The sequence below is a fragment of the Rhinolophus ferrumequinum genome, assembly GCF_004115265.2.
Source record: "Rhinolophus ferrumequinum isolate MPI-CBG mRhiFer1 chromosome 15 unlocalized genomic scaffold, mRhiFer1_v1.p scaffold_54_arrow_ctg1_1, whole genome shotgun sequence".
In the NCBI taxonomy this organism is placed as follows: Eukaryota; Metazoa; Chordata; class Mammalia; order Chiroptera; family Rhinolophidae; genus Rhinolophus; species Rhinolophus ferrumequinum.
The window spans coordinates 3,091,882-3,115,779 of record NW_022680357.1 but is presented as its reverse complement, the minus strand read 5'-3'; the positions used below and the strand labels follow the sequence as shown (position 1 = coordinate 3,115,779).

Here is a 23,898-nt window from a genome sequence, read left to right as displayed (position 1 = left end):
CCGCTACCCTCGCCCTGATGGCGGACCCGATTCCTCGGGGAGTCCGACAACGTCCATCTCCGGGTGTTATCTGACTTCTGCTGATCACAGTGGTGCCTTGTTATCTTGGGATCTGAGTGCCATCCGCAGAGGGCCAGGCAGATGGAAGTGACAGTGAGATAACAAGCAGCCAGTGCTAGCTCCCCTTGGGCACTCCCCCCAGCAGGCCCCACCACCCTGGCCCGTGACCTCCACAGCCAGGGCTGACCACTGTCCCTGCCTGTCCATTCACCCCACCTCCTCAGTCTCCCTCCTGGGCCTCTTGCATCACCCCCCTGCCATCCAGGTGGCCCCTCCTGATCCCACAGGAGGCTCAGCCTTCTGCCTACCTTGCCCAGACACCAGCCTGGCTCTGGGGCCCGCCTGGCTCTGGCTGGCTCCAGCAGCATGTGTCCCAGGTGACGAAGTGATTGGTCCAGTTCCTTTCCAGATTTCAGATTAGCTGTTTGCTCTGTGACCTCAGTTCTCTTATGAAGTCAAGAAATTGTGTTGATTTGCAGTCTGCCCAGAGGTATGAGCGATGCCCTTACCAGCTGTCTACATTTCTGAGCGGAACCAGGTCTTGCATATGATGTGAGGTCAGGTCCACGCTCTGATTTTTCCATAGAAGTATCTAGTGTTTCGGCACATTTGTTGAAAGACCACCCTTTACTCATTGGAGTCCTTTGCCATCTTTCTCAGAACGCGCTGGGCTTCTCGTAGGTTCACTCCTGGACTCTCTTCAGGTGTACTTGTGGGGACAGAGTCCCAGAGAGCAGTTTCCAGGCTCTCGGCCTCACGTGGGGAGGTGCTGGCTCGGGTAGTAGACGGCCATCAGCTGTCACTGGTTGGCCGTCAGCTGTAACCAGTTAGCCAATTAGCCACTGATATAACTGCCGTGGCTGGGTTGGTTGGTCGGTTGGTTGGCAGGCAGAGCAGCCACCCCTTGCACTGGGCAGCTAAGACCTCCCGGAGCCTGGAAGGGCAGTGCCAACATTGACCTTATTCATCATCAGGGCAAATGAGGAACACACAGTTTTGAGCCTCCGCTCTTGGCCAGGTCCAGGCAGGAAGGAGGTAGTCTGTGCCCTAAGAAGCTGAGTCCTGGTGGGTCATCAGGCAAACCCCTTCCACGCCTCAGTTTCCCCCCATCTAAGAGGGGATTGCTGACCTAGAGGGATCCTTCCACCCAGCCTCTGATTTGGAGCTGGAGGGTGGGGGAGCAGGAAAATCCCAGCCCTTCCCAGGGGACCCCAATCCTATTAGTCATCAGGCCCTGGCCGGACAGAGGGCGGTTAGGAAGGCCTGCCCCAGGCTGCGCCGCTAGAGCTGTGCGTGTCTGAAGTGTGGTGGAAACCATGGGACCGGGGTCGGGTGTGGGGACAGGGACACTGGGAGGGCGGGTTGGCACAGAGACGGCCGTCAAGGGGCCAGAGCCGTCTCTGCCGGACTCAGTTGGGCCTGGAACTACTGGGAGTGCCAGAAAAAAGTACCCATTTTAAGAGATGTTTTCTATGTATTACTTTTCAAAGTTGAATTACAGTAGCAACGTGTGGTATGAGGTTCGTGCAACAGATGGCGTGAATCAAATGAATGCTAGCGTTATTCATTGTATTACAATTTTAATACAGCTTTTTTCTTTCTTAAAATGGGTATACATTATTTTGGCAACCTCTGTATATTTCTGTATTTCTTTTCTTTAAGTACGTTTTTTAATAGTAGACCCGGTTTAGATTTATCCCCGCCCCCAATTTCCTCTATTATTCCCATCTTATAATAGTATGACTTATTGTTATAATTAAAGACCCAATATGATACATCATTATAGTAACTGAAGCCCGTGGCTTATTCAGATGTCCTTACTTTTCCCGAATGTCCTTTATCTGTCCCAGGATCCCATCCAGGCCCCACATGACATCTAATGGTCTCCTCTCCTTAGGCTTCTCTGGGCTGTTAGAGCTTCTCAGACTCCAGGCTCAGCGAGTACATTTCCCGCCTCAGTCCTAAAATCAGCCATTTCTCCAAGGACCTTGGTTCCGTATTTTTTTTGGAGATGCTGTTAGAAACCCCAGGGTGGGTACTGGTGTGCTGGTTGCTCTGGGGGTGTCCTGGCCTCCAGGCCCTCAGCTGGCAGAACAAGGCCATGTGTGCGCTAACTGCTGTATAGACATGTCTGTACATGTCTTCCTGTGTGTCCACCTGTATCCATATTAAGCTAAACATGACCTTAAACTCCTGTCTCCATCACCGCAGGGATCCCTCTCACCTCCTCCCGTCTGTCTGCAAACTCCCAGCCGTGCGGACCGGCTCCACCACCCTCCACCCATGCACTTCCTTGTTCACTCCCAGGGTACCTATGGGATTGTCACCCTGGTCCCCTGTGGGAATTATCTTTGTCAGCTGGAGCGTGTGCTGTGTGCATTCCCTGTGCAAATAGTCTTACAGTCTTCACTCATTCCCAAAGTGGCTTAGGTCAGCCACACGCCCTCCAGGGAGCTCGTTTCACACACCTGTGAGACAGGTAGGTTGTTTTATCACCTTCTGCCTTTGTGTTCCTTGTTTTTGTTTTTTAATGGTATGATCCCAAAATTTTTTTAAGTATTTTAAGTCATAAGAAAATAGACTGGGGTTTTACTTTCCATTTACTAATTATCATTGTCAGGTGAGCAGATTAAAGTGAGTGATATACATTTCTTTGTATTCTTCAACCATGTTTAACGTCTGTAGTGAACACGCATTCTTTCTATGGGGAAGAAGTAAAATGTTTTCCACTCAATTACATGAAAGTACTCTTCAAAGGGCAGGGCCAAAGATGATGAAATGAGCTAATGCAACCGGCTGTGAGAATGGCCCAGCTCTAGCACGCATGGCTGAGTGGCTTTCTTTGAGGCCAGTGTGTGTTTCCAGGTCTCTGACATAGAGATGGAGAGGTGAATTGTTGAGAATTGGACCAAACGACTGTTTTGGTCTAAGCTGACCTGGCTGGGTCTCCATGGCACATGTGGCCTGAGAACCACTGGCTTTGCCACACCCTTTGTCTATAATAACTCTCCACAAACAATCGCCACAGCAGAGAGGTCCTCAGAGTCCAGGAAAATCCAGGCCCAATGGCCACGTACATGCACAGTTTTTACAGCAACGGCTAACACCTGCTTGGTTCATTCTTCCTAACCAACAATCTGGAAACTTGTGCTAAGCTCTGTGCTTACTGAGGCTGAGTGTGCTGTCAGGGAAGGTGGCTCTGAGCCGTCAACCAGAACATGGTATTTGTCTCCCCGCTTGGGTTTCCCTGGCTTTTGGCAGAAGTCAGGAAGGACTGGTCATGCAGCCGGGACAAGAGTGCACGGCGCTTAGAGATAAACGCTGTACGGTGGTGATGGAAGGAGCTCCATGGTGGGAGTTAGGAAACCTAGATCCTGGCCCCAAGCTTGTGCAAGTCATCTGTGTGACCCTGACCACGTCCCTTCACTTCTCTCTTTCTCTTTGTTTTGTTTTTATCTATAAAATGAAAACCTATGAAATATCTCATGCAATGCCCAAGTGGAATCCACATGTTAGCCAGCGAAGAACTTATAAAACATATCCATTCAAATGTTTTTAGGCAAGCTGACAATGAACACCCTTCTAAAAATACTACCTCCCATTGTACACCTGAAATCTATGTAATTTTACTAACACTTGTCACCACAATAAATTAAAAAAAATAAAAAATAAAAATACTACCTCGCACACCACCTGAGCCACCACCTCTAACTCACCCCCCACCGCCACTCCCTAACGTAGTCCTTTAAAAAAATATATATTTTTAATGTTTCAATCACAGTTGACATTCAATATTACATTAGTTTTAGGTACAACTTAGTGGTTAGACTTTTGTATAATTTACAAAGTGATCACGCCAATAAATCCAGTACCCATCTGACACCATATATAGTTATTACAATATTATTGACTATATCCCTATGCTGTACTTTACATCCCTGTGACTGTTTTGTAATTGCCAATTTATCGTTCTTAATCCCTTCACCTTTTTCACCCAGCTCTCCAACCTTCCTCCCATCTGACAACCACTAGCTTGTCCTCTGTCTCATAAGTTTATTTCTGTTTTGTTTGTTCATTTATTGTGTTCTTCAGACTCCACATATAAGTGAAATCATATGTTATTTGTCTTTCTCTGTCTGACTTATTTCACTTAGCATAATACCCTCTAGGTCCACCCATGTTGTCTCAAATGGTAAGATTTCATTCTTTGTTATGGCTGAGTAATGTTCCATGGTATAAATGTTCCACCTCTTCTTTATCCAATCATCTATCGATGGGCACTTTGATTGCTTCCATGTCTTGGCTATTGTAAATATGAGATGTGATTTAAAAAATACGGTGAGTGTTTGAACAACAAAAAGAAATTATTATAGTAAAAGACACATTGCCATTAATCCCCCTCAAAATACTCCCCCTCGCTTCAAACACACTTATCCCACTGTTCTTGCCACTTTCTGAAGCAGTTCTGGAAGTCCTCTTTCGTGAGTGTCTTTAGTTGTGCTGTTGTGGCTGCTTCCATGTTTTAATCGATTCAAAATGTTTTCCTTTCATGGTCATTTTGACTTTGAGGTAGAGCCTGAAGTCGCACGGTGCCAGATCTGGGGAATAAGGTGGATGAGGACACACCGTAACGTTTTTATTTGACAGAAATTGCCGTACCAGAAGCGATGTGTGACACGGAGCGTTGTCATGCTGGAGGATGAAGTAAAGACACTCATAAAAAGGGACTTGCAGCACTGCTTCAGAAAGTGGCAAGAACGGTGGGATAAGTGCGTTTGAAAAGGGGGAGTGTTTTGAGGGGGATTAACGGCAATGTGTATTTTACTGTAATAAATTTTTTTATTGAAACATTCACCACCATATTTTTCTATCACACCTTGTAGTGCTGCAGTGAACATAGGGGTGCGTGTATCTTTTTGACTGCGTGTGTTGGATTTCTTCGGGTAAAAACCCAGAGGTGAAATTGCTGGATCGTATGGTGGTTCTATTTTTAATTTTTTGAGGAACTTCCAAGCTGTTTTCCACAGCGGCTGCACCAATTTGCAATCCCACCAACAGTGCCTGAGGGTTCCCTTTCCGCCGCCTCCTCACCAGCGCTTGTTGGTTTTTGGTTAATTGGTGATGCCGTCCTGACAGGTGTGAGGTGGTGTCTCCTGTGGCGTTAACGTACATTTCTCTGACGGTTAGTGACGTTGAGCAACTTTTCATATGTCTATTGGCCGTCTGTATGTCCCCTTTGGAGAAATGTCTATTCAGGTCCTCTGCTCAGTTTTCAGTTGGATGGCTTGGTTTTGGTGTTTTGTTTTCGGGTTTTTTTGATGGTGATTTGTGTGAGTATACACACATGCCCACACGTGCACACATCCCACACCTATACTTCTATACCTGTACTGAAACATGAGCCCTCCCCAATCCCAATGCCACACCACAGAGTTTATTTCAGTTTCCCCCTCTCCACGTTGGCCTTCCTTCTCTGGTGTGTGTGAACCTGGTTCCCTAGTTCATTGATCTATTAGGTCAATTTTCCCCATCGTGGATTCTGACTCCCACTTGGGCCCATTTGGGCCAGCGCAGCCTCCAGCACCACCCCCAACCAGACAGCGACCTGACCTCCCCTACTCTAGGCTATGAGCCGCTCTGTTCAGAAGACAAGGGAGGGAGAGGAAGAGGAGTGGAGAGAGCATGAAGCGTTCTAGCCATTTCAGTGGGTGTGTCGCAGTGTCCTGTTGAGTTTGCAGTTTCCTCATGAGTAAGCAGGATAAGCATCTCGTCAGGTGCTTCTTGGTCATTCATACAGCTTCTTGGATGAACTGTCAACAACAAACCTGTGTCCACTTTTTAATTAGGGCGGGTGTCTTCTTAGTGAGTTACAAGAGTTTTTTATTTTCTTTCCTCCCTCCCCCCTCCCTCCCTCCCTTTCTAAATTTGGATACAAGCCATTTACCAGATACATGTATTGCAAATATTTTCTCCCTGTCTGTTGATTTTCCGTTCATTATCTTAATAGTATCACTCAGAGTATAAGTTTTAAATTTTGATGAAGTCTTTTCTTTTTTGAGTCTCCTCTGCATTCCTCCAGGTTGTGAAGATTGTGTGCTATGATTTCTCCTAGATGTTTGATAGTTTCAGCGTCTACATTTAAATCTAGGATAATTTGAATTAATTTTTGTGTGTGTTCTGAAGCAAGTATCGAGGCTCATGCTTTATCCCACACAGACTACACAGTTGTTCTGGGAATATTTATAAAGAAAACCATCCTTTCCCTCTCTTGAAAATCATTGGTCAATTATGTGTGGGTCTCTTTTTGGGCTATCGTTTCCTCAATCTACATATTATCCTATGCTAACACCATACTCTCTTGATTGCTGCAGCTTTACATGAAGTCACCAAGGTCTCAGCATGTGATCCACACGTGTAAATGCTGGGATCAACGTGTGCGGGTTTGTTTCTGGATGACGCCCACCGTGCAGGGCTGGTGCCCCCACTTCTCTGGCATCCTGTCCCCTCAGAGCCTCTGCAGCCCCTGTGTATCTTGCAGGAGGTGGAAGTCGCCGTTGTAGACGGACAGACCTGTAGCACAGACTACCCGAGGATGCTTGGCTGATGAGCCCAGGGGGGTGGTGGAGGATGGGGGCTTCCCCACTCCCTGGCGGACTGGTACTCACCTGGCTCTGCCTCCAGGATGACTCGGGAGGGTCATTGGTCTGCCAGGCGGACGGTTTGGGGCTGCAGGCTGGCGTGGTGAGCTGCGGAGGGGCAGCGCTCTGGTCCCTGTCTCTGCATAGAGCCTGGGTGGGCTCTCCCACCCTCTGACCTTTGACCTCTGACTCCCTCCCTCCTCCCCTGGAAGGGCACCAAGGCCATGGGCACATGCCAGGCCTGGAGAAAGAAGCCCTGCAGGAGCCCGACTCTGGCCCACTGCAGTGTCTTCTTCTGGTGGAGAAACTGAGGCTGGGGGGATACAATCACCTGCCAAGGTCGGCTGACCCCGTGCTGCGTCCACCCTGTCCGTCCCCACTCCCCGCAGGGCCCGCCCCGGCTTCTCAAAGGGTCACAGTCCCGGACCTGCGGTCCCAGTCAGACCCCAGCTCTGTGACCCTGACCTGGAGGGCAGGTAAGTGGTAGGTGAGGGAGCCAGCCCCTCTCTGCAGGTGCTAAGGGGAGTGCCAGGGCTCCCTCTGGTGGATATCCTGGGAACAGCGAGACTCCAGATGGAGCGGGGCTGGGGGCAAAAATACCTGGTGGGTGACTTGATTAGGTACATAGAAAAGCCAAAGTATTCTACCAACACAGGAGTAAGTGAATTAATTAGGTTGGTACAACAGTAATTGCGGGTTTTGCAATTATTTTTCTAACCTGTTAAACCGCAATTACTTTTGCACCAATGTAATAGCAAGGCTGTGAGATACAAAATCAGTGTTGTACTTCTAAATATTCAGCACCGATTAGAAAATAAACTTAAACACAGTACCGTTTGCCATCGAATAAAAAAAAAATCAAACACAAGGAATAAATTTAATGAAAGGTGAGCAAGCTCTCTACAACAAAAAGTACAAAACATTGCTGACAGAAATTTCAAAAAGAAATTTCTAAATAGACAGAGATATGTCATGTGTCTGGACTATTAAGATATTAATTCTCCTCATATTGATTTATAGATCATGCAATCCAAATCAGCATCTCAACAGCCTTACTTTTTGCAGAAATTGACTTTTTGATTCCAAAGTTAACGTGAAAAGGTAAAAGACCTGCAATAGCCCAGATAATCTAGAGGAAAAAGAACAATTGTGGAGAACTCACCCTTTCCAATTTTAAGATTTACTATGGAGCTATAATAATTAAGACAGTGCAGTACTGGGGCAAGATGTACACAGAGATACAAGGAACGGAACAGAGTCTAGATAAAGAGCCCCAGAAGTTGAAGGATCACATGATTTATGACAATAATGTCCTGATATTGAAAGAGTAACCAGTGGTCTTTCAAAAAATGGTGCTGGACCGATAAGACAAGTGTATGGGGGAGAGTGAAACTGGCCCCTATTTACACCATACACAAAAATTAATTCCAGACAGATTTATGTGAAATGTGAGTGCTGACACCAGTAAGCTTCTAGAACAAAACAGGAGAATATCTTCATTACAGTGGAATCTTTCTCAGCAATAAAAAGGCAGTGAAGTACGAATCACAGAACAATCTGGATGAACCCCAAAATTGCGGCGCCGAGCAAAACAAGTCAGGCACACTTGTGATCCCTTCCATGTGAAGCTCGAGAACCACAAAACTACCCTATGGTGATAAAAATCACAATAGCGGCTGCCTCTGCAGGTAGAGGGTGGAGTCCTGACTAGAAAGAGACATGAGGAAACATTCCAGATGACGAAAATGTTATATATCTTATTTTGGGTGGTGGAGACAGAGGCTCAAAACTCATTGAACTGGACTCTTAAGTTCTGTGAATTCTATTGTATGTACATTTTATCTCAATTAAAAACTATACACATACACATAGACTTCCAGCTTCTGTCCTGACACGTAAACGCGTGGAAGTCATCACTCTCCTCTTCACAACCAGAAAAACGCGGAACTGAAAGTCAAGGGAAGACCACCAGAGAGTCAGTGTCACAGGCAAACCCGTGCCCCAAACTGGAGAGACAGATGGATACAGAGCCACCGCTCACCGCACGCAGAAGCTGCAGTGGAGCCTGGTCAGAACACGTACGGGGTGATTGGGGGAGCTTGAGAGTTAAAAATTCTGGGGTCCCAGGCCTGGGGAAGCCACACTTTGATGACTTTTCCTCCCAGGGCCACCCCGCTTCTCAGGGAGACCTGAGAAAAGTGAACCCACATCCTTCCATTCCCTGGAGCAGGACCCTGCCCTCAAGGAAAACCACTTTGCCAGACCTGAGGGGAAGGACAAGTAAGCCACTCGTTAGACACACTATTTCCACGTGCACGTGCCTGTGTGGCCTGACAGAGGCCGAGGACAGTGCTGTGGAGGGAGGAGGGGAGGGGGCCGCGTGGTTGGGAGGGACACGGGGTGTGGGCAACGAGGCTGTGTATCGTGACCCCGCTGCTGGGCACCTGGGCACCCCTAGAATCATCTTTTAAATGGACTGTGTTAATCTCTGTGTCCCAAGTACACGTGGCCGCTCACCAAGGAGACACAGCCCCGGGCGCCAGGCCCTGGGGAGGGGGCCATCCTCATAGCAACACCTGGTGCTCGGGCCGGGGCCCCACAGTGCCAGGGGCTGTGCCCGGCTGCCCTGGACGCCCTTCACTGTGCCTCAGTGATGCCCACAATGACACGCACGGCCCCAGCCACGTGAGTTCTCCAAGCTCTTTAATGACGGTCAGTGTCTGCACTGGAACGGCAGGGCTCAGGGCTGGGGACAGGGAAGGTGAGAGAAGGTCACCACGTGGGCAGGAAGCAGTGGTGTGGGGACAGGAGGGGGCTGGCTTCTCCGCAGACCCAGGTGGCAGCCCAGGGTTAGGCTCAGGGCTCCTCGGGGACATACTGACGGATCCAGTCCAGGTAGTAGGTGACACGGGTGTAGACACCGGGTCTGTTGGGTTGGGCACAGCCCTCGCTCCAGCTGACCACGCCCGCCTGCAGCCAGGTGCAGTTGATCTTGCAAACCAGGGGTCCTCCAGAGTCGCCCTAGGGAGGAGAGGGGTCAGCAGTGGCTCTGGAGGCCAGGGCTGCTGGGGACTCTGGGGGAGGACATGGGCCCACCTGGCAGAAGCCACGGTTCTCAATCCCGGCACATATCATATCATCCTGGACAATCCGGACCTTGTCCCCTGTGTACACGTTAGTGTGGTATTCCATGTCACAATAGCTGTTTTCCACGATGGGGATCTCCACTTGATTTAGGGGGTATGGTGGTGGGAGAGTAACTGTGCGATGGGAAGGGAAGAGGCACGGATGAGGCTGGGCCGGGGTGCTCAGCTTACCCTGTCATCCGATGGGCATGGGGGCAGGGGGATGGCAGCAGGGGAGCTGCTGGTGCGTCCTCTATGCCAGGGCCTGCCACCTCTGGACACGCAGGGTGAATGCAGCAGACCTGGCCCGTTCTCTCCCAAGGCTGGGACTGGGTCCTCGGCGTCATTAAAGGAAAGGGGCAAGGACCAGGGTCCTGGGTCCTCCCCGCTCTGCCTCGTGACAAGCCCTTGCCCCAGGACTCAGTTTCCCCTCCGTGTGTAGGGTGGTTGGGCAGCATGCCGTGTCTCCACTGGCTCTTAGGCGAGACACAATCAGGCTCCTTCCCCTCGGGAAGCCCTTGCTGGGTGCACGGCCCAGAGGCCATGCCACAGGGCGCTTGCTCAGGCCAAGTGTCCCTAAAGCTTTGCTCTGAGTTGTGGAGAAGATGGAACCAGAGGGCTGTGCTGCACGGGTCAGACTGAGCTGCCTCCAACCCCACCCAACACCCCTGGGCAGGACCCTAATTACTGGCACCTGTCTCCTTGTCTGTGGGCACAGGGGGACATGCAGTGGGCATTACTCTTTCCCTTTAATAGTGAGACACCTTATTGTGTGATTTCTCTTGCCTCCCATCAGCCCCATGAAACACCGGCTGTGACTGTGTCCTTCCATGCAAGGGGAAACTGAGGCACAGGGCTGCCTAGGCACCAAGTCCCTGCTGTGGGTACCTACTGTTTCTACTACCTCTTCCCCGCCCAGACTCGCCAAACTCCCTCTCCATGAACTGCCCAGTAGGGACCCATCCCCCATGGGAACCCCAGAGCTGGGTCATGGGTGTTACTGGTCCCAGCTCCCCCGAGCACTCCGGCTGTCCCTGACACCTTCTTACCTCCCTGAAACATATCACCCCAGCCTGTCACCCAGCACCGGGTTCCTGAGGGGAAGGTCTCCGAGGCAGGGGGCAGAGCGATTGTGTGGACGTGGCGGGAGATGTCCACGGGGTCCACGAGCTCCAGCAGGGCGATGTCTGCCCCAGTCTTAGATGTGTAGTATTTGGGGTGCGGAAGGATCCGGCTGACGGGCAGCAGCTCGTCGTGGTAATAGAGGTGCTGCTCCCGCAGCTGCACCCTCAGGTCTCCGGGATCTTTAACTTCCCTGGAGAGAAGGGGCACCTACTCAGGGGGCTGAGCAGCCTCCTGGACACCCGGCAGCGTGGGTGGAGCCCCAGGCCCGCCCCCACCCATCAGGCCCTGGACACTCACGGTCCAACGCAGTGTGCGGCGGTCAGCACCCACTGGGGGTGGATGAGGGAGCCCCCACAGACGTGTATCCAGAACTGATCTCTCTTTCTCAGGCTCACCTGCCACGGCCACTGGCTCTCAGGGGCCACCTGCCCCCCAACGATGCCCACTCGCTCCAGGGCCTGGCCTGGGGCTGGGGCAAGAAGCAACCTCAGCACAGGGCACAGCCTGGCCCCAGTGCACACACAACTCTGGGCTTCTGGGAACCCACCCACCAATCGTGGGGCCTGTGCGATGTGGGGTGAGGGGCAGGGACAGGGCCAGTCGTGGTCAGGACTCACCAGGGGCCGCGTGGACAAGGCTCAGCAGGAGGGGCAGCGCCAGCAGCAGCAGATTCAGCATCTGGAAGGAGCCAGAGGCCCACATGACCTGGCTGGGGGCGGGGCCAGGCCGGGGTCTGCAGGGGGTGGGGTGCAGATGGAGTGGGGACCCCAGGATCAGGGCTCAGTCCAGGCCTGGGGCCTGAGGTCTTGCTGCTCCAGATGTGAGGGTCACCTGCTCGCTGCACAGTGACACCCCGGTGTGCGGGCCTGGTTAGGGTGCTTACCTTGGCTGGTCCCTGGTGCCATTGCCCAGCCCGTTCTCCCCTCCCCATTTATCCTCCCAGACCAGGACGGGGTCAGAGGAGGGGCGCTCCCTCCTCCAATCCAGAGCGGAGGAAATGGGTGATTCAGGCCCAGGGCCCCCCCGCTACCCTCGCCCTGATGGCGGACCCGATTCCTCGGGGAGTCCGACAACGTCCATTCCGGGTGTTATCTGACTTCTGCTGATCACAGTGGTGCCTTGTTATCTTAGGATCTGAGTGCCATCCGCAGAGGGCCAGGCAGATGGAAGTGACAGTGAGATAACAAGCAGCCAGTGCTAGCTCCCCTTGGGCACTCCCCCCAGCAGGCCCCACCACCCTGGCCCGTGACCTCCACAGCCAGGGCTGACCACTGTCCCTGCCTGTCCATTCACCCCACCTCCTCAGTCTCCCCCCTGGACTTCTTGCCTCACCCCCCTGCCATCTAGGTCAGCATCAGGGATGAGTCAAGGAGAGGAAAAAGAACCATCTGATAGAAGCAGGTAGAAGGATTCCTGGAACTCACAAGTGGCTGGAAATATTTCATGTTCCTCCCAGCCAATTTTTACTTGGGTTGCCTTCCTTATTATTGTTGAGTTTTAAGAGTTCCTTGTGTATTTTGGATAACAGCCCTTTATCAATATGTGTTTTGCAAAGAATTTCTCTCCCTCTGTTATTTGTCTCTTCATTCCCTCAACGGTGTCTCTCACAGAGCAGACATTTATAATTTTTATGAAGTACAACATATCAATCATTTCTTTCCTGGATCTTGCCTTGGGTGTTGTATCTAAAAATTCATCACCAAACTTAAGGTCAGATTTTCTCCTATGTTATCTTCTAGAAGTTTTATCGTTTTGCATTTTACATTTAGGTTTATAATCTGTATGATCTACATTAAGTTTTGTGAAAGGTCTGCGTCAAGATTCATATTTCCATGTGAATATCCATTTGTGGAGTTCTGGGTTTTGAAAAGACTATCTTTTCTACATTGAATTGCCTTCGTTTCTCTGTCAAAGGTCAATTGACTCTATTTTTCTCTGGGTCTATTTCTGGGCTCTCTATTCTAGTCCATTGATCTATGAGTCTAGTCTTTCATCAATATTATCATAACTTAATCGTAAGTCTTGAAGTTGGGTAGTGTTAATCCTCCAACTGTGTTCTTTTTCTTGAGTGTCCTCTTTGCTCTGCTGTCTTTGCCTTTCCACATAAACTTTAGAATCAGTTCATTGACATCCACAAAATAACTTGCGGGGGTTTTGATTGGGGTCGTGTTGAATGTACGATCGGTCGGGAAGATGCGACATTTTAATATTGTCTTCCTGTCCGTGTACATGGATATCTCTCCATTTATTTAGGTCCTTGATGACTTTCATCATTTATGTATAGATCTTGTACTCATTTTGTTAGATTATTCTTTAGTACTTCATTTCGGGGGTTGCTAGTATAACTAGTATTGCATTTGTAACTTCAAATTCCAATTCTTCATTGCTGGTAGATAGCAGTGTGTGTAACAATGTAACAATTGACTTTTTAATATTGACCTTATGTCCGGCAACCTTGCTATAGGACCATATCAGTTTCAGGAATTTGTTTGTTTTTGTCTGTTCTTTGGGATTTTTTTCTAAATGGACAATCATAGCTTCTTCAAAAAGAGACAATGTTATGCCTTCCTGATTGGTACACCATTTATTTATTTTTTTAAATTTATTTTATTATTATTATTTTTTTTATCTTGTCGTATTGCATTATCCAGGACCCCAGGAAGATGCTGATGGGAGTTCTTCTGTTATAGTTTCTATAACTTACATTATAACATTATTTCTGTTACAATGTTTTTGACCTCTAGCATTTCCTTTGGCTTCCTCCTTAGAGTTTGCATGTCTCTCGGCACATTACCCATCTGTTCTTGCATGATGTTCATGTTTTCATTACAGCCTTTAACACATTATTATAGTCATTATAAATTCTCAGTCTGATAGTTCCCAAATCTCTGCCCTGAGTCTGGTTCTGTGGCTTGCTCTGTCTCTTCAGACTGTGTGTTCTTTGCCTCTTAGCGTCCTTGGAATTATTTTGGTGGAAACTGGATATAATGTATTGGGTAACAGGACGGAGATAACTATGTAAATGGTCCTTTAGTGTGAGAATTTATGTTAAGCTGAATGGAATTGGGCTGTGCTTACTGTTTGTGAAACTTCAGTTTCCTTTGGCACCTGGTTTTGTCTCTCCTGTTGCCTTTGGTTTCCCTAGAAGGTTTTTCTCAAATAGAGCGTGTGTCATGTCCTGCTCTCTCACTGTTATGATGCCGGAGCCCTGCGATGTGCCTCGAGGGTACTGTATTCTGTAACCCTATGAGTAAACCTCAGTTTGTTAACGGCGTCAGTCCCTGGTTCACAGGAAGTCTAGCAGGGGCCAAGTGGCTTACTTGTTCTTCCCCTCAGGTCTGGCAAAGTGGTTTTCCTTGAGGGTAGGGTTCTGTTCCAGGGAATGGAAGAATCTGGGTTCATTTCAAATTGCTTCTTTTCCATCTCCCCTGCCTGAAGCATGAAAGGATTTTTCTCAGGTCTCCCTGAGAAGCGGGGTGGCCCTGGGAGGAAAAGTCATGAAAGTGTGGCTTCCCCAGGCCTGGGACCCCAGAATTTTTAACTCTCAAGCTCCCCCAATCACCCCGTATGTGTTCTGACCAGGCTCCACTGCAGCTTCTGCGTGCGGTGAGCGGTGGCTCTGTATCCATCTGTCTCTCCAGTTTGGGGCACAGGTTTGCCTGTGACACTGACTCTCTGGTGGTCTTCCCTTGACTTTCAGTTCCGCATTTTTCTGGTTGTGAAGATGAGAGTGATGACTTCCACGCATTTACGTGTCAGGACAGAAGCTGGAAGTCTATGTGTATGTGTATAGTTTTTAATTGAGATAAAATGTACATACAATAGAATTCACAGAATTTAAGAGTCCAGTTCAATGAGTTTTGAGCCTCTGTCTCCACCACCCAAAATAAGATATATAACATTTTCGTCATCTGGAATGTTTCCTCATGTCTCTTTCTAGTCAGGACTCCACCCTCTACCTGCAGAGGCAGCCGCTATTGTGATTTTTATCACCATAGGGTAGTTTTGTGGTTCTCGAGCTTCACATGGAAGGGATCACAAGTGTGCCTGACTTGTTTTGCTCGGCGCCGCAATTTTGGGGTTCATCCAGATTGTTCTGTGATTCGTACTTCACTGCCTTTTTATTGCTGAGAAAGATTCCACTGTAATGAAGATATTCTCCTGTTTTGTTCTAGAAGCTTACTGGTGTCAGCACTCACATTTCACATAAATCTGTCTGGAATTAATTTTTGTGTATGGTGTAAATAGGGGCCAGTTTCACTCTCCCCCATACACTTGTCTTATCGGTCCAGCACCATTTTTTGAAAGACCACTGGTTACTCTTTCAATATCAGGACATTATTGTCATAAATCATGTGATCCTTCAACTTCTGGGGCTCTTTATCTAGACTCTGTTCCGTTCCTTGTATCTCTGTGTACATCTTGCCCCAGTACTGCACTGTCTTAATTATTATAGCTCCATAGTAAATCTTAAAATTGGAAAGGGTGAGTTCTCCACAATTGTTCTTTTTCCTCTAGATTATCTGGGCTATTGCAGGTCTTTTACCTTTTCACGTTAACTTTGGAATCAAAAAGTCAATTTCTGCAAAAAGTAAGGCTGTTGAGATGCTGATTTGGATTGCATGATCTATAAATCAATATGAGGAGAATTAATATCTTAATAGTCCAGACACATGACATATCTCTGTCTATTTAGAAATTTCTTTTTGAAATTTCTGTCAGCAATGTTTTGTACTTTTTGTTGTAGAGAGCTTGCTCACCTTTCATTAAATTTATTCCTTGTGTTTGATTTTTTTTTTATTCGATGGCAAACGGTACTGTGTTTAAGTTTATTTTCTAATCGGTGCTGAATATTTAGAAGTACAACACTGATTTTGTATCTCACAGCCTTGCTATTACATTGGTGCAAAAGTAATTGCGGTTTAACAGGTTAGAAAAATAATTGCAAAACCCGCAATTACTGTTGTACCAACCTAATTAATTCACTTACTCCTGTGTTGGTAGAATACTTTGGCTTTTCTATGTACCTAATCAAGTCACCCACCAGGTATTTTTGCCCCCAGCCCCGCTCCATCTGGAGTCTCGCTGTTCCCAGGATATCCACCAGAGGGAGCCCTGGCACTCCCCTTAGCACCTGCAGAGAGGGGCTGGCTCCCTCACCTACCACTTACCTGCCCTCCAGGTCAGGGTCACAGAGCTGGGGTCTGACTGGGACCGCAGGTCCGGGACTGTGACCCTTTGAGAAGCCGGGGCGGGCCCTGCGGGGAGTGGGGACGGACAGGGTGGACGCAGCACGGGGTCAGCCGACCTTGGCAGGTGATTGTATCCCCCCAGCCTCAGTTTCTCCACCAGAAGAAGACACTGCAGTGGGCCAGAGTCGGGCTCCTGCAGGGCTTCTTTCTCCAGGCCTGGCATGTGCCCATGGCCTTGGTGCCCTTCCAGGGGAGGAGGGAGGGAGTCAGAGGTCAAAGGTCAGAGGGTGGGAGAGCCCACCCAGGCTCTATGCAGAGACAGGGACCAGAGCGCTGCCCCTCCGCAGCTCACCACGCCAGCCTGCAGCCCCAAACCGTCCGCCTGGCAGACCAATGACCCTCCCGAGTCATCCTGGAGGCAGAGCCAGGTGAGTACCAGTCCGCCAGGGAGTGGGGAAGCCCCCATCCTCCACCACCCCCCTGGGCTCATCAGCCAAGCATCCTCGGGTAGTCTGTGCTACAGGTCTGTCCGTCTACAACGGCGACTTCCACCTCCTGCAAGATACACAGGGGCTGCAGAGGCTCTGAGGGGACAGGATGCCAGAGAAGTGGGGGCACCAGCCCTGCACGGTGGGCGTCATCCAGAAACAAACCCGCACACGTTGATCCCAGCATTTACACGTGTGGATCACATGCTGAGACCTTGGTGACTTCATGTAAAGCTGCAGCAATCAAGAGAGTATGGTGTTAGCATAGGATAATATGTAGATTGAGGAAACGATAGCCCAAAAAGAGACCCACACATAATTGACCAATGATTTTCAAGAGAGGGAAAGGATGGTTTTCTTTATAAATATTCCCAGAACAACTGTGTAGTCTGTGTGGGATAAAGCATGAGCCTCGATACTTGCTTCAGAACACACACAAAAATTAATTCAAATTATCCTAGATTTAAATGTAGACGCTGAAACTATCAAACATCTAGGAGAAATCATAGCACACAATCTTCACAACCTGGAGGAATGCAGAGGAGACTCAAAAAAGAAAAGACTTCATCAAAATTTAAAACTTATACTCTGAGTGATACTATTAAGATAATGAACGGAAAATCAACAGACAGGGAGAAAATATTTGCAATACATGTATCTGGTAAATGGCTTGTATCCAAATTTAGAAAGGGAGGGGGGAGGGAGGAAAGAAAATAAAAAACTCTTGTAACTCACTAAGAAGACACCCGCCCTAATTAAAAAGTGGACACAGGTTTGTTGTTGACAGTTCATCCAAGAAGCTGTATGAATGACCAAGAAGCACCTGACGAGATGCTTATCCTGCTTACTCATGAGGAAACTGCAAACTCAACAGGACACTGCGACACACCCACTGAAATGGCTAGAACGCTTCATGCTCTCTCCACTCCTCTTCCTCTCCCTCCCTTGTCTTCTGAACAGAGCGGCTCATAGCCTAGAGTAGGGGAGGTCAGGTCGCTGTCTGGTTGGGGGTGGTGCTGGGGGCTGCGCTGGCCCAAATGGGAGTCAGAATCCACGATGGGAAAAATTGACCTAATAGATCAATGATCTAGGGAACCAGGTTCACACACACCAGAGAAGGCAGGCCAACGTGGAGAGGGGGAAACTGAAATAAACTCTGTGGTGTGGGATTGGGATTGGGGAGGGCTCATGTTTCAGTACAGGTATAGAAGTATAGGTGGGGGATGTGTGCACGTGTGGGCATGTGTGTATACTCACACAAATCACCATCAAAAAAACCCGAAAACAAAACACCAAAACCAAGCCATCCAACTGAAAACTGAGCAGAGGACCTGAATAGACATTTCTCCAAAGGGGACATACAGACGGCCAATAGACATATGAAAAGTTGCTCAACGTCACTAACCGTCAGAGAAATGTACGTTAACGCCACAGGAGACACCACCTCACACCTGTCAGGACGGCATCACCAATTAACCAAAAACCAACAAGCGCTGGTGAGGAGGCGGCGGAAAGGGAACCCTCAGGCACTGTTGGTGGGATTGCAAATTGGTGCAGCCGCTGTGGAAAACAGCTTGGAAGTTCCTCAAAAAATTAAAAATAGAACCACCATACGATCCAGCAATTTCACCTCTGGGTTTTTACCCGAAGAAATCCAACACACGCAGTCAAAAAGATACACGCACCCCTATGTTCACTGCAGCACTACAAGGTGTGATAGAAAAATATGGTGAATGTTTCAATAAAAAAATTTATTACAGTAAAATACACATTGCCGTTAATCCCCCTCAAAACACTCCCCCTTTTCAAACGCACTTATCCCACCGTTCTTGCCACTTTCTGAAGCAGTGCTGCAAGTCCCTTTTTATGAGTGTCTTTACTTCATCCTCCAGCATGACAACGCTCCGTGTCACACATCGCTTCTGGTACGGCAATTTCTGTCAAATAAAAACGTTACGGTGTGTCCTCATCCACCTTATTCCCCGGATCTGGCACCGTGCGACTTCAGGCTCTACCTCAAAGTCAAAATGACCATGAAAGGTAAACATTTTGAATCGATTAAAACATGGAAGCAGCCACAGCAGCACAACTAAAGACACTCATGAAAGAGGACTTCCAGAACTGCTTCAGAAAGTGGCAAGAACAGTGGGATAAGTGTGTTTGAAGCGAGGGGGAGTATTTTGAGGGGGATTAATGGCAATGTGTCTTTTACTATAATAATTTCTTTTTGTTGTTCAAACACTCACCGTATTTTTTAAATCACATCTCATATTTACAATAGCCAAGACATGGAAGCAATCCAAGTGCCCATCGATAGATGATTGGATAAAGAAGAGGTGGAACATTTATACCATGGAACATTACTCAGCCATAACAAAGAATGAAATCTTACCATTTGAGACAACATGGGTGGACCTAGAGGGTATTATGCTAAGTGAAATAAGTCAGACAGAGAAAGACAAATAACATATGATTTCACTTATATGTGGAGTCTGAAGAACACAATAAATGAACAAACAAAACAGAAATAAACTCATGAGACAGAGGACAAGCTAGTGGTTGTCAGATGGGAGGAAGGTTGGAGAGCTGGGTGAAAAAGGTGAAGGGATTAAGAACGATAAATTGGCAATTACAAAACAGTCACAGGGATGTAAAGTACAGCATAGGGATATAGTCAATAATATTGTAATAACTATATATGGTGTCAGATGGGTACTGGATTTATTGGGGTGATCACTTTGTAAATTATACAAAAGTCTAACCACTAAGTTGTACCTAAAACTAATGTAATATTGAATGTCAACTGTGATTGAAACATTAAAAAATATATATTTTTAAAGGACTACGTTAGGGAGTGGCGGTGGGGGTGAGTTATACGTGGTGGTTCAGGTGGTGTGGGAGGTAGTATTTTTAGAAGGGTGTTCATTTTCAGCTTGCCTAAAAACATTTGAATGAATATGTTTTATAAGTTCTTCGCTGGCTAACATGTGGATTCCACTTGGGCATTGCATGAGATATTTCATAGGTTTTCATTTTATAGATAAAAACAAAACAAAGAGAAAGAGAGAAGTGAAGGGACGTGGTCAGGGTCACACAGATGATTTGCACAAGCTTGGGGCCAGGATCTAGGTTTCCTAACTCCCACCATGGAGTTCCTTCCATCACCACCGTACAGCGTTTATCTCTAAGCGCCGTGCACTCTTGTCCCGGCTGCATGACCAGTCCTTCCTGACTTCTGCCAAAAGCCAGGGAAACCCAAGCGGGGCGACAAATACCATGTTCTGGTTGATGGCTCAGAGCCACCTTCCCTGACAGCACACTCAGCCTCAGTAAGCACAGAGCTTAGCACAAGTTTCCAGATTGTTGGTTAGAAAGAATGAATCGAGCAGGTGTTAGCCGTTGCTGTAAAAACTGTGCATGTACGTGGCCATTGGGCCTGGATTTTCCTGGACTCTGAGGACCTCTCTGCTGTGGCGATTCTTTGTGGAGAGTTATTATAGACAAAGGGTGTGGCAAAGCCAGTGGTTCTCAGGCCACATGTGCCATGGAGACCCAGCCAGGTCAGCTTAGACCAAAACAGTCGTTTGGTCCAATTCTCAACAGTTCACCTCTCCATCTCTATGTCAGAGACCTGGAAACGCACACTGGCCTCAAAGAAAGCCACTCAGCCATGCGTGCTAGAGCTGGGCCATTCTCACAGCCAGTTGCATTAGCTCATTTCATCATCTTTGGCCCTGCCCTTTGAAGAGTACTTTCATGTGATTGAGTGGAAAACATTTTACTTCTTCCCCATAGAAAGAATGCGTGTTCACTACAGACGTTAAACATGGTTGAAGAATACAAAGAAATGTATATCACTCACTTTAATCTGCTCACCTGACAATGATAATTAGTAAATGGAAAGTAAAACCCCAGTCTGTTTTTTTATGACTTAAAATACTTTAAAAAATTTTTGGATCATACCGTTAAAAAACAAAAACAAGGAACATAAAGGCAGAAGGTGACAAAACAACCTACCTGTCTCACAGGTGTGTGAAACGAGCTCCCTGGAGGGCGTGTGGCTGACCTAAGCCACTTTGGGAATGAGTGACGACTGTAAGACTAGAGGCACAGGGAATGCACACAGCACACGCTCCAGCTGACAAAGATAATTCCCACAGGGGACCAGGGTGACAATCCCATAGGTACCCTGGGAGTGAACAAGGAAGTGCATGGGTGGAGGGTGGTGGAGCCGGTCCGCACGGCTGGGAGTTTGCAGACAGACGGGAGGAGGTGAGAGGGATCCCTGCGGTGATGGAGGCAGGAGTTTAAGGTCATGTTTAGCTTAATATGGATACAGGTGGACACACAGGAAGACATGTACAGACATGTCTATACAGCAGTTAGCGCACACATGGCCTTGGTCTGCCAGCTGAGGACCTGGAGGCCAGGACACCCCCAGAGCAACCAGCACACCAGTACCCACCCCGGGGTTTCTAACAGCATCTCCAAAAAAAATACGGAACCAAGGTCCTTGGAGAAATGGCTGATTTTAGGACTGAGGCAGGAAATGTACTCGCTGAGCCTGGAGTCTGAGAAGCTGTAACAGCCCAGAGAAGCCTAAGGAGAGGAGACCATTAGATGTCATGTGGGGCCTGGATGGGATCCTGGGACAGATAAAGGACATTCGGGAAAAGTAAGGACATCTGAATAAGCCACGGGCTTCAGTTTCTATAATGATGTATCATATTGGGTCTTTAATTATAACAATAAGTCATACTATTATAAGATGGGAATAATAGAGGAAATTGGGGGCAGGGGATAAATCTAAACCGGGTCTACTATTAAAAAGCGTACTTAAAAAAAAGAAATACAGAAATATACAGAGGTTGCCAAAATAATGTATACCCATTTTAAGAAAGAAAAAAGCTGTATTAAAATTGTAATACAATGAATAACGCTAGCATTCTTTTGATTCACGCCATCTGTTGCACGAACCTCATACCACACGTTGCTACTGTAATTCAACCTCGAAAAGTAATACATAGAAAACATCTCTTAAAATGGGTACTTTTTTCTGGCACTCCCAGTAGTTCCAGGCCCAGACTGAGTCCGGCAGAGACGGCTCTGGCCCCTTGACGGGCGTCTCTGTGCCAACCCGCCCTCCCAGTGTCCCTGTCCCCACACCCGACCCCGGTCCCATGGTTTCCACCACACTTCAGACACACACAGCTCTAGCGGCGCAGCCTGGGGCAGGCCTTCCTAACCGCCCTCTGTCCGGCCAGGGCCTGATGACTAATAGGATTGGGGTCCCCTGGGAAGGGCTGGGATTTTCCTGCTCCCCCACCCTCCAGCTCCAAATCAGAGGCTGGGTGGAAGGATCCCTCTAGGTCAGCAATCCCCTCTTAGATGGGGGAAACTGAGGCGTGGAAGGGGTCTGCCTGATGACCCACCAGGACTCAGCTTCTTAGGGCACAGACTACCTCCTTCCTGCCTGTCCCTTGCCAAGAGCAGAGGCTCAAAACTGTGTGCTCCTCATTTGCCCTGATGACGAATAAGGTCAACGTTGGCACTGCCCTTCCAGGCTCCGGGAGGTCTTATGCTGCCCAGTGCAAGGGGTGGGGATGGGTCTGTAGGAACCCAGATCCTCTACCTCCTGGACCCCCAGTACCACTTCTAGGTCCCCATAGAAAAGGACTTCAAGCTCTCACCTGTCCCAGCTCAATTAACCTCCAGCACTGGGACCGCCCCTCTGCCCACCTGCAGCCCATCATGCATGTGGGAGGCAGAGGATGGCTTTTCCCAAGATGTTCTCAACCTAAGCGTCGGCACCTGTGATTGTGCAGCTCCCGGGGCAAAGAGCCTTTGCAGACGTGATTCAGATGATGGTCTTGAGATGAAAGGTTTTCCTAGGTTATCCAGGTAGGTCCAATGTCTTCCCATAAGTCCTTAAAATCACAGAACTTTTCCCAGCTCCGGTCAGATGGATGGAAGGATGGAAGCTGGGTCAGACAGATGCCTGTGACTGCCTTTGAAGCAATGCAGCCCTGTCCATACCCGGATTGTCGTCCCGTCAGACCTGTGTCAGATCTCTGACCTCCAGAAGCATAAGAGAATAAATGTGTCATTATACCACCAAGTCTGGGTAATTCCTAATCGAGATGATTTCCCTGGTAAATGTACCAAACAGTTAAAGAAGAAACAATACCAAAGCTACATAATCTATTCCAGGAAATAGAAGGGGAGGGAACGCTTCCCAACTCCCTTTATAAGGTCAGGATTATTCTGACGCCGAAATTAGTCAAAAACATTACCTAGAAAGGAAACGACAGACCAATATCCCTCATCAACATAGACACAAGACTCCTCAACAAAATATTATTAATAGAAAATTGAATCCAGAGGCATATAACGGATCTAAATAATACATCATGACCAAGAGAAGTTTGGATAAGAAAACCGGACATTATAAGAAAACTACAGACCAGTGTCCCTCCTGTAAAGACACACCAAAAATCCTTAATCCAATTTTACCCCATTGAATTCCTCAAAATACAGAATGGATGACACATCATGGCCACCCGCAATTCCTTCCAGGAATGAAAGGTGGGTTTCACATGTGAAAATCAATCCATGTCATTCACCATAGGAACAAACTGAAAGAGAAAAGCTATTGTCATGTCCTTAGATGCAGAGAAGAATTTTACAAAATTGAACACCCACTTATGATGAACAGAAATTCTCAGCAAATTAATCAAGACAGTGTGCGATAGTTACAAGGAGAAATGGGGATCAGTACTGTCATGTGGGGTGTCATATGGGGTCTCAGCTCCCGCTCCCCACACAAGAACGCAGGACATGGTGAGGCCAAAAAGGAACACCCACGGAACCATAGATAGGGGAGTCATACCACTATAGTTTCGCTGGTGGCTGGGTTGGAGACACAGGGGCAAACATCCACCAGTACCCCAACAAGGTGTCTTCCTGCACCCCAGCGTCTCTGGCGGCCAGGCGAGACGCACACAGGAAGTAGGATCCACACGATCCACAATCCAACATCCGCTGCTCTGCCTGCCAACCAACCGACAAACCAACCCGGCCACGGCAGTTATATCAGTGGCTAATTGGCTAACTGGTTACAGCTGACGGCCAACCAGTGACAGCTGATGGCCGTCTACTACCTGAGCCAGCACCTCCCCACGTGAGGCCGAGAGCCTGGAAACTGCTCTCTGGAACTCTGTCCCCACAAGTACACCTGAAGAGAGTCCAGGAGTGAACCTACGAGAAGCCC

The 23,898-nt window shown here is 48.2% G+C and overlaps 1 protein-coding gene across 1 annotated transcript; it reads right to left on the bottom strand.

The window, feature by feature from the left end:
• Window positions 1-9,398: 9,398 nt before the first annotated feature.
• LOC117019884 (tryptase beta-2-like) lies at window positions 9,399-12,020 on the bottom strand. Its single transcript, XM_033102120.1, has 6 exons — window positions 11,832-12,020; window positions 11,566-11,626; window positions 11,246-11,417; window positions 10,873-11,138; window positions 9,795-9,958; window positions 9,399-9,719 (listed from the first exon to the last, which is right to left on the bottom strand). The coding sequence occupies exons 1-6, from the start codon at window positions 11,877-11,879 to the stop codon at window positions 9,555-9,557; spliced, it is 876 nt and encodes a 291-aa protein (XP_032958011.1). The 5' UTR covers window positions 11,880-12,020; the 3' UTR covers window positions 9,399-9,554.
• Between the last annotated feature and the right edge of the window lie 11,878 nt (window positions 12,021-23,898).

Bases quoted from the DNA above. Each gene is read 5' to 3' on its own strand.
- LOC117019884 (XM_033102120.1), bottom strand. From the start codon at position 11,879: ATGGGGAGGGGAGAACGGGCTGGGCAATGGCACCAGGGACCAGCCAAG. The intron at 11,418-11,565 runs GTGAGTCCTGAC...TTCTTGCCCCAG, and splicing joins CCTTGTCCACGCGGCCCCTG to CCCCAGGCCAGGCCCTGGAG. The intron at 9,959-10,872 runs GTAAGAAGGTGT...CCCATCGCACAG, and splicing joins GGGTGATATGTTTCAGGGAG to TTACTCTCCCACCACCATAC.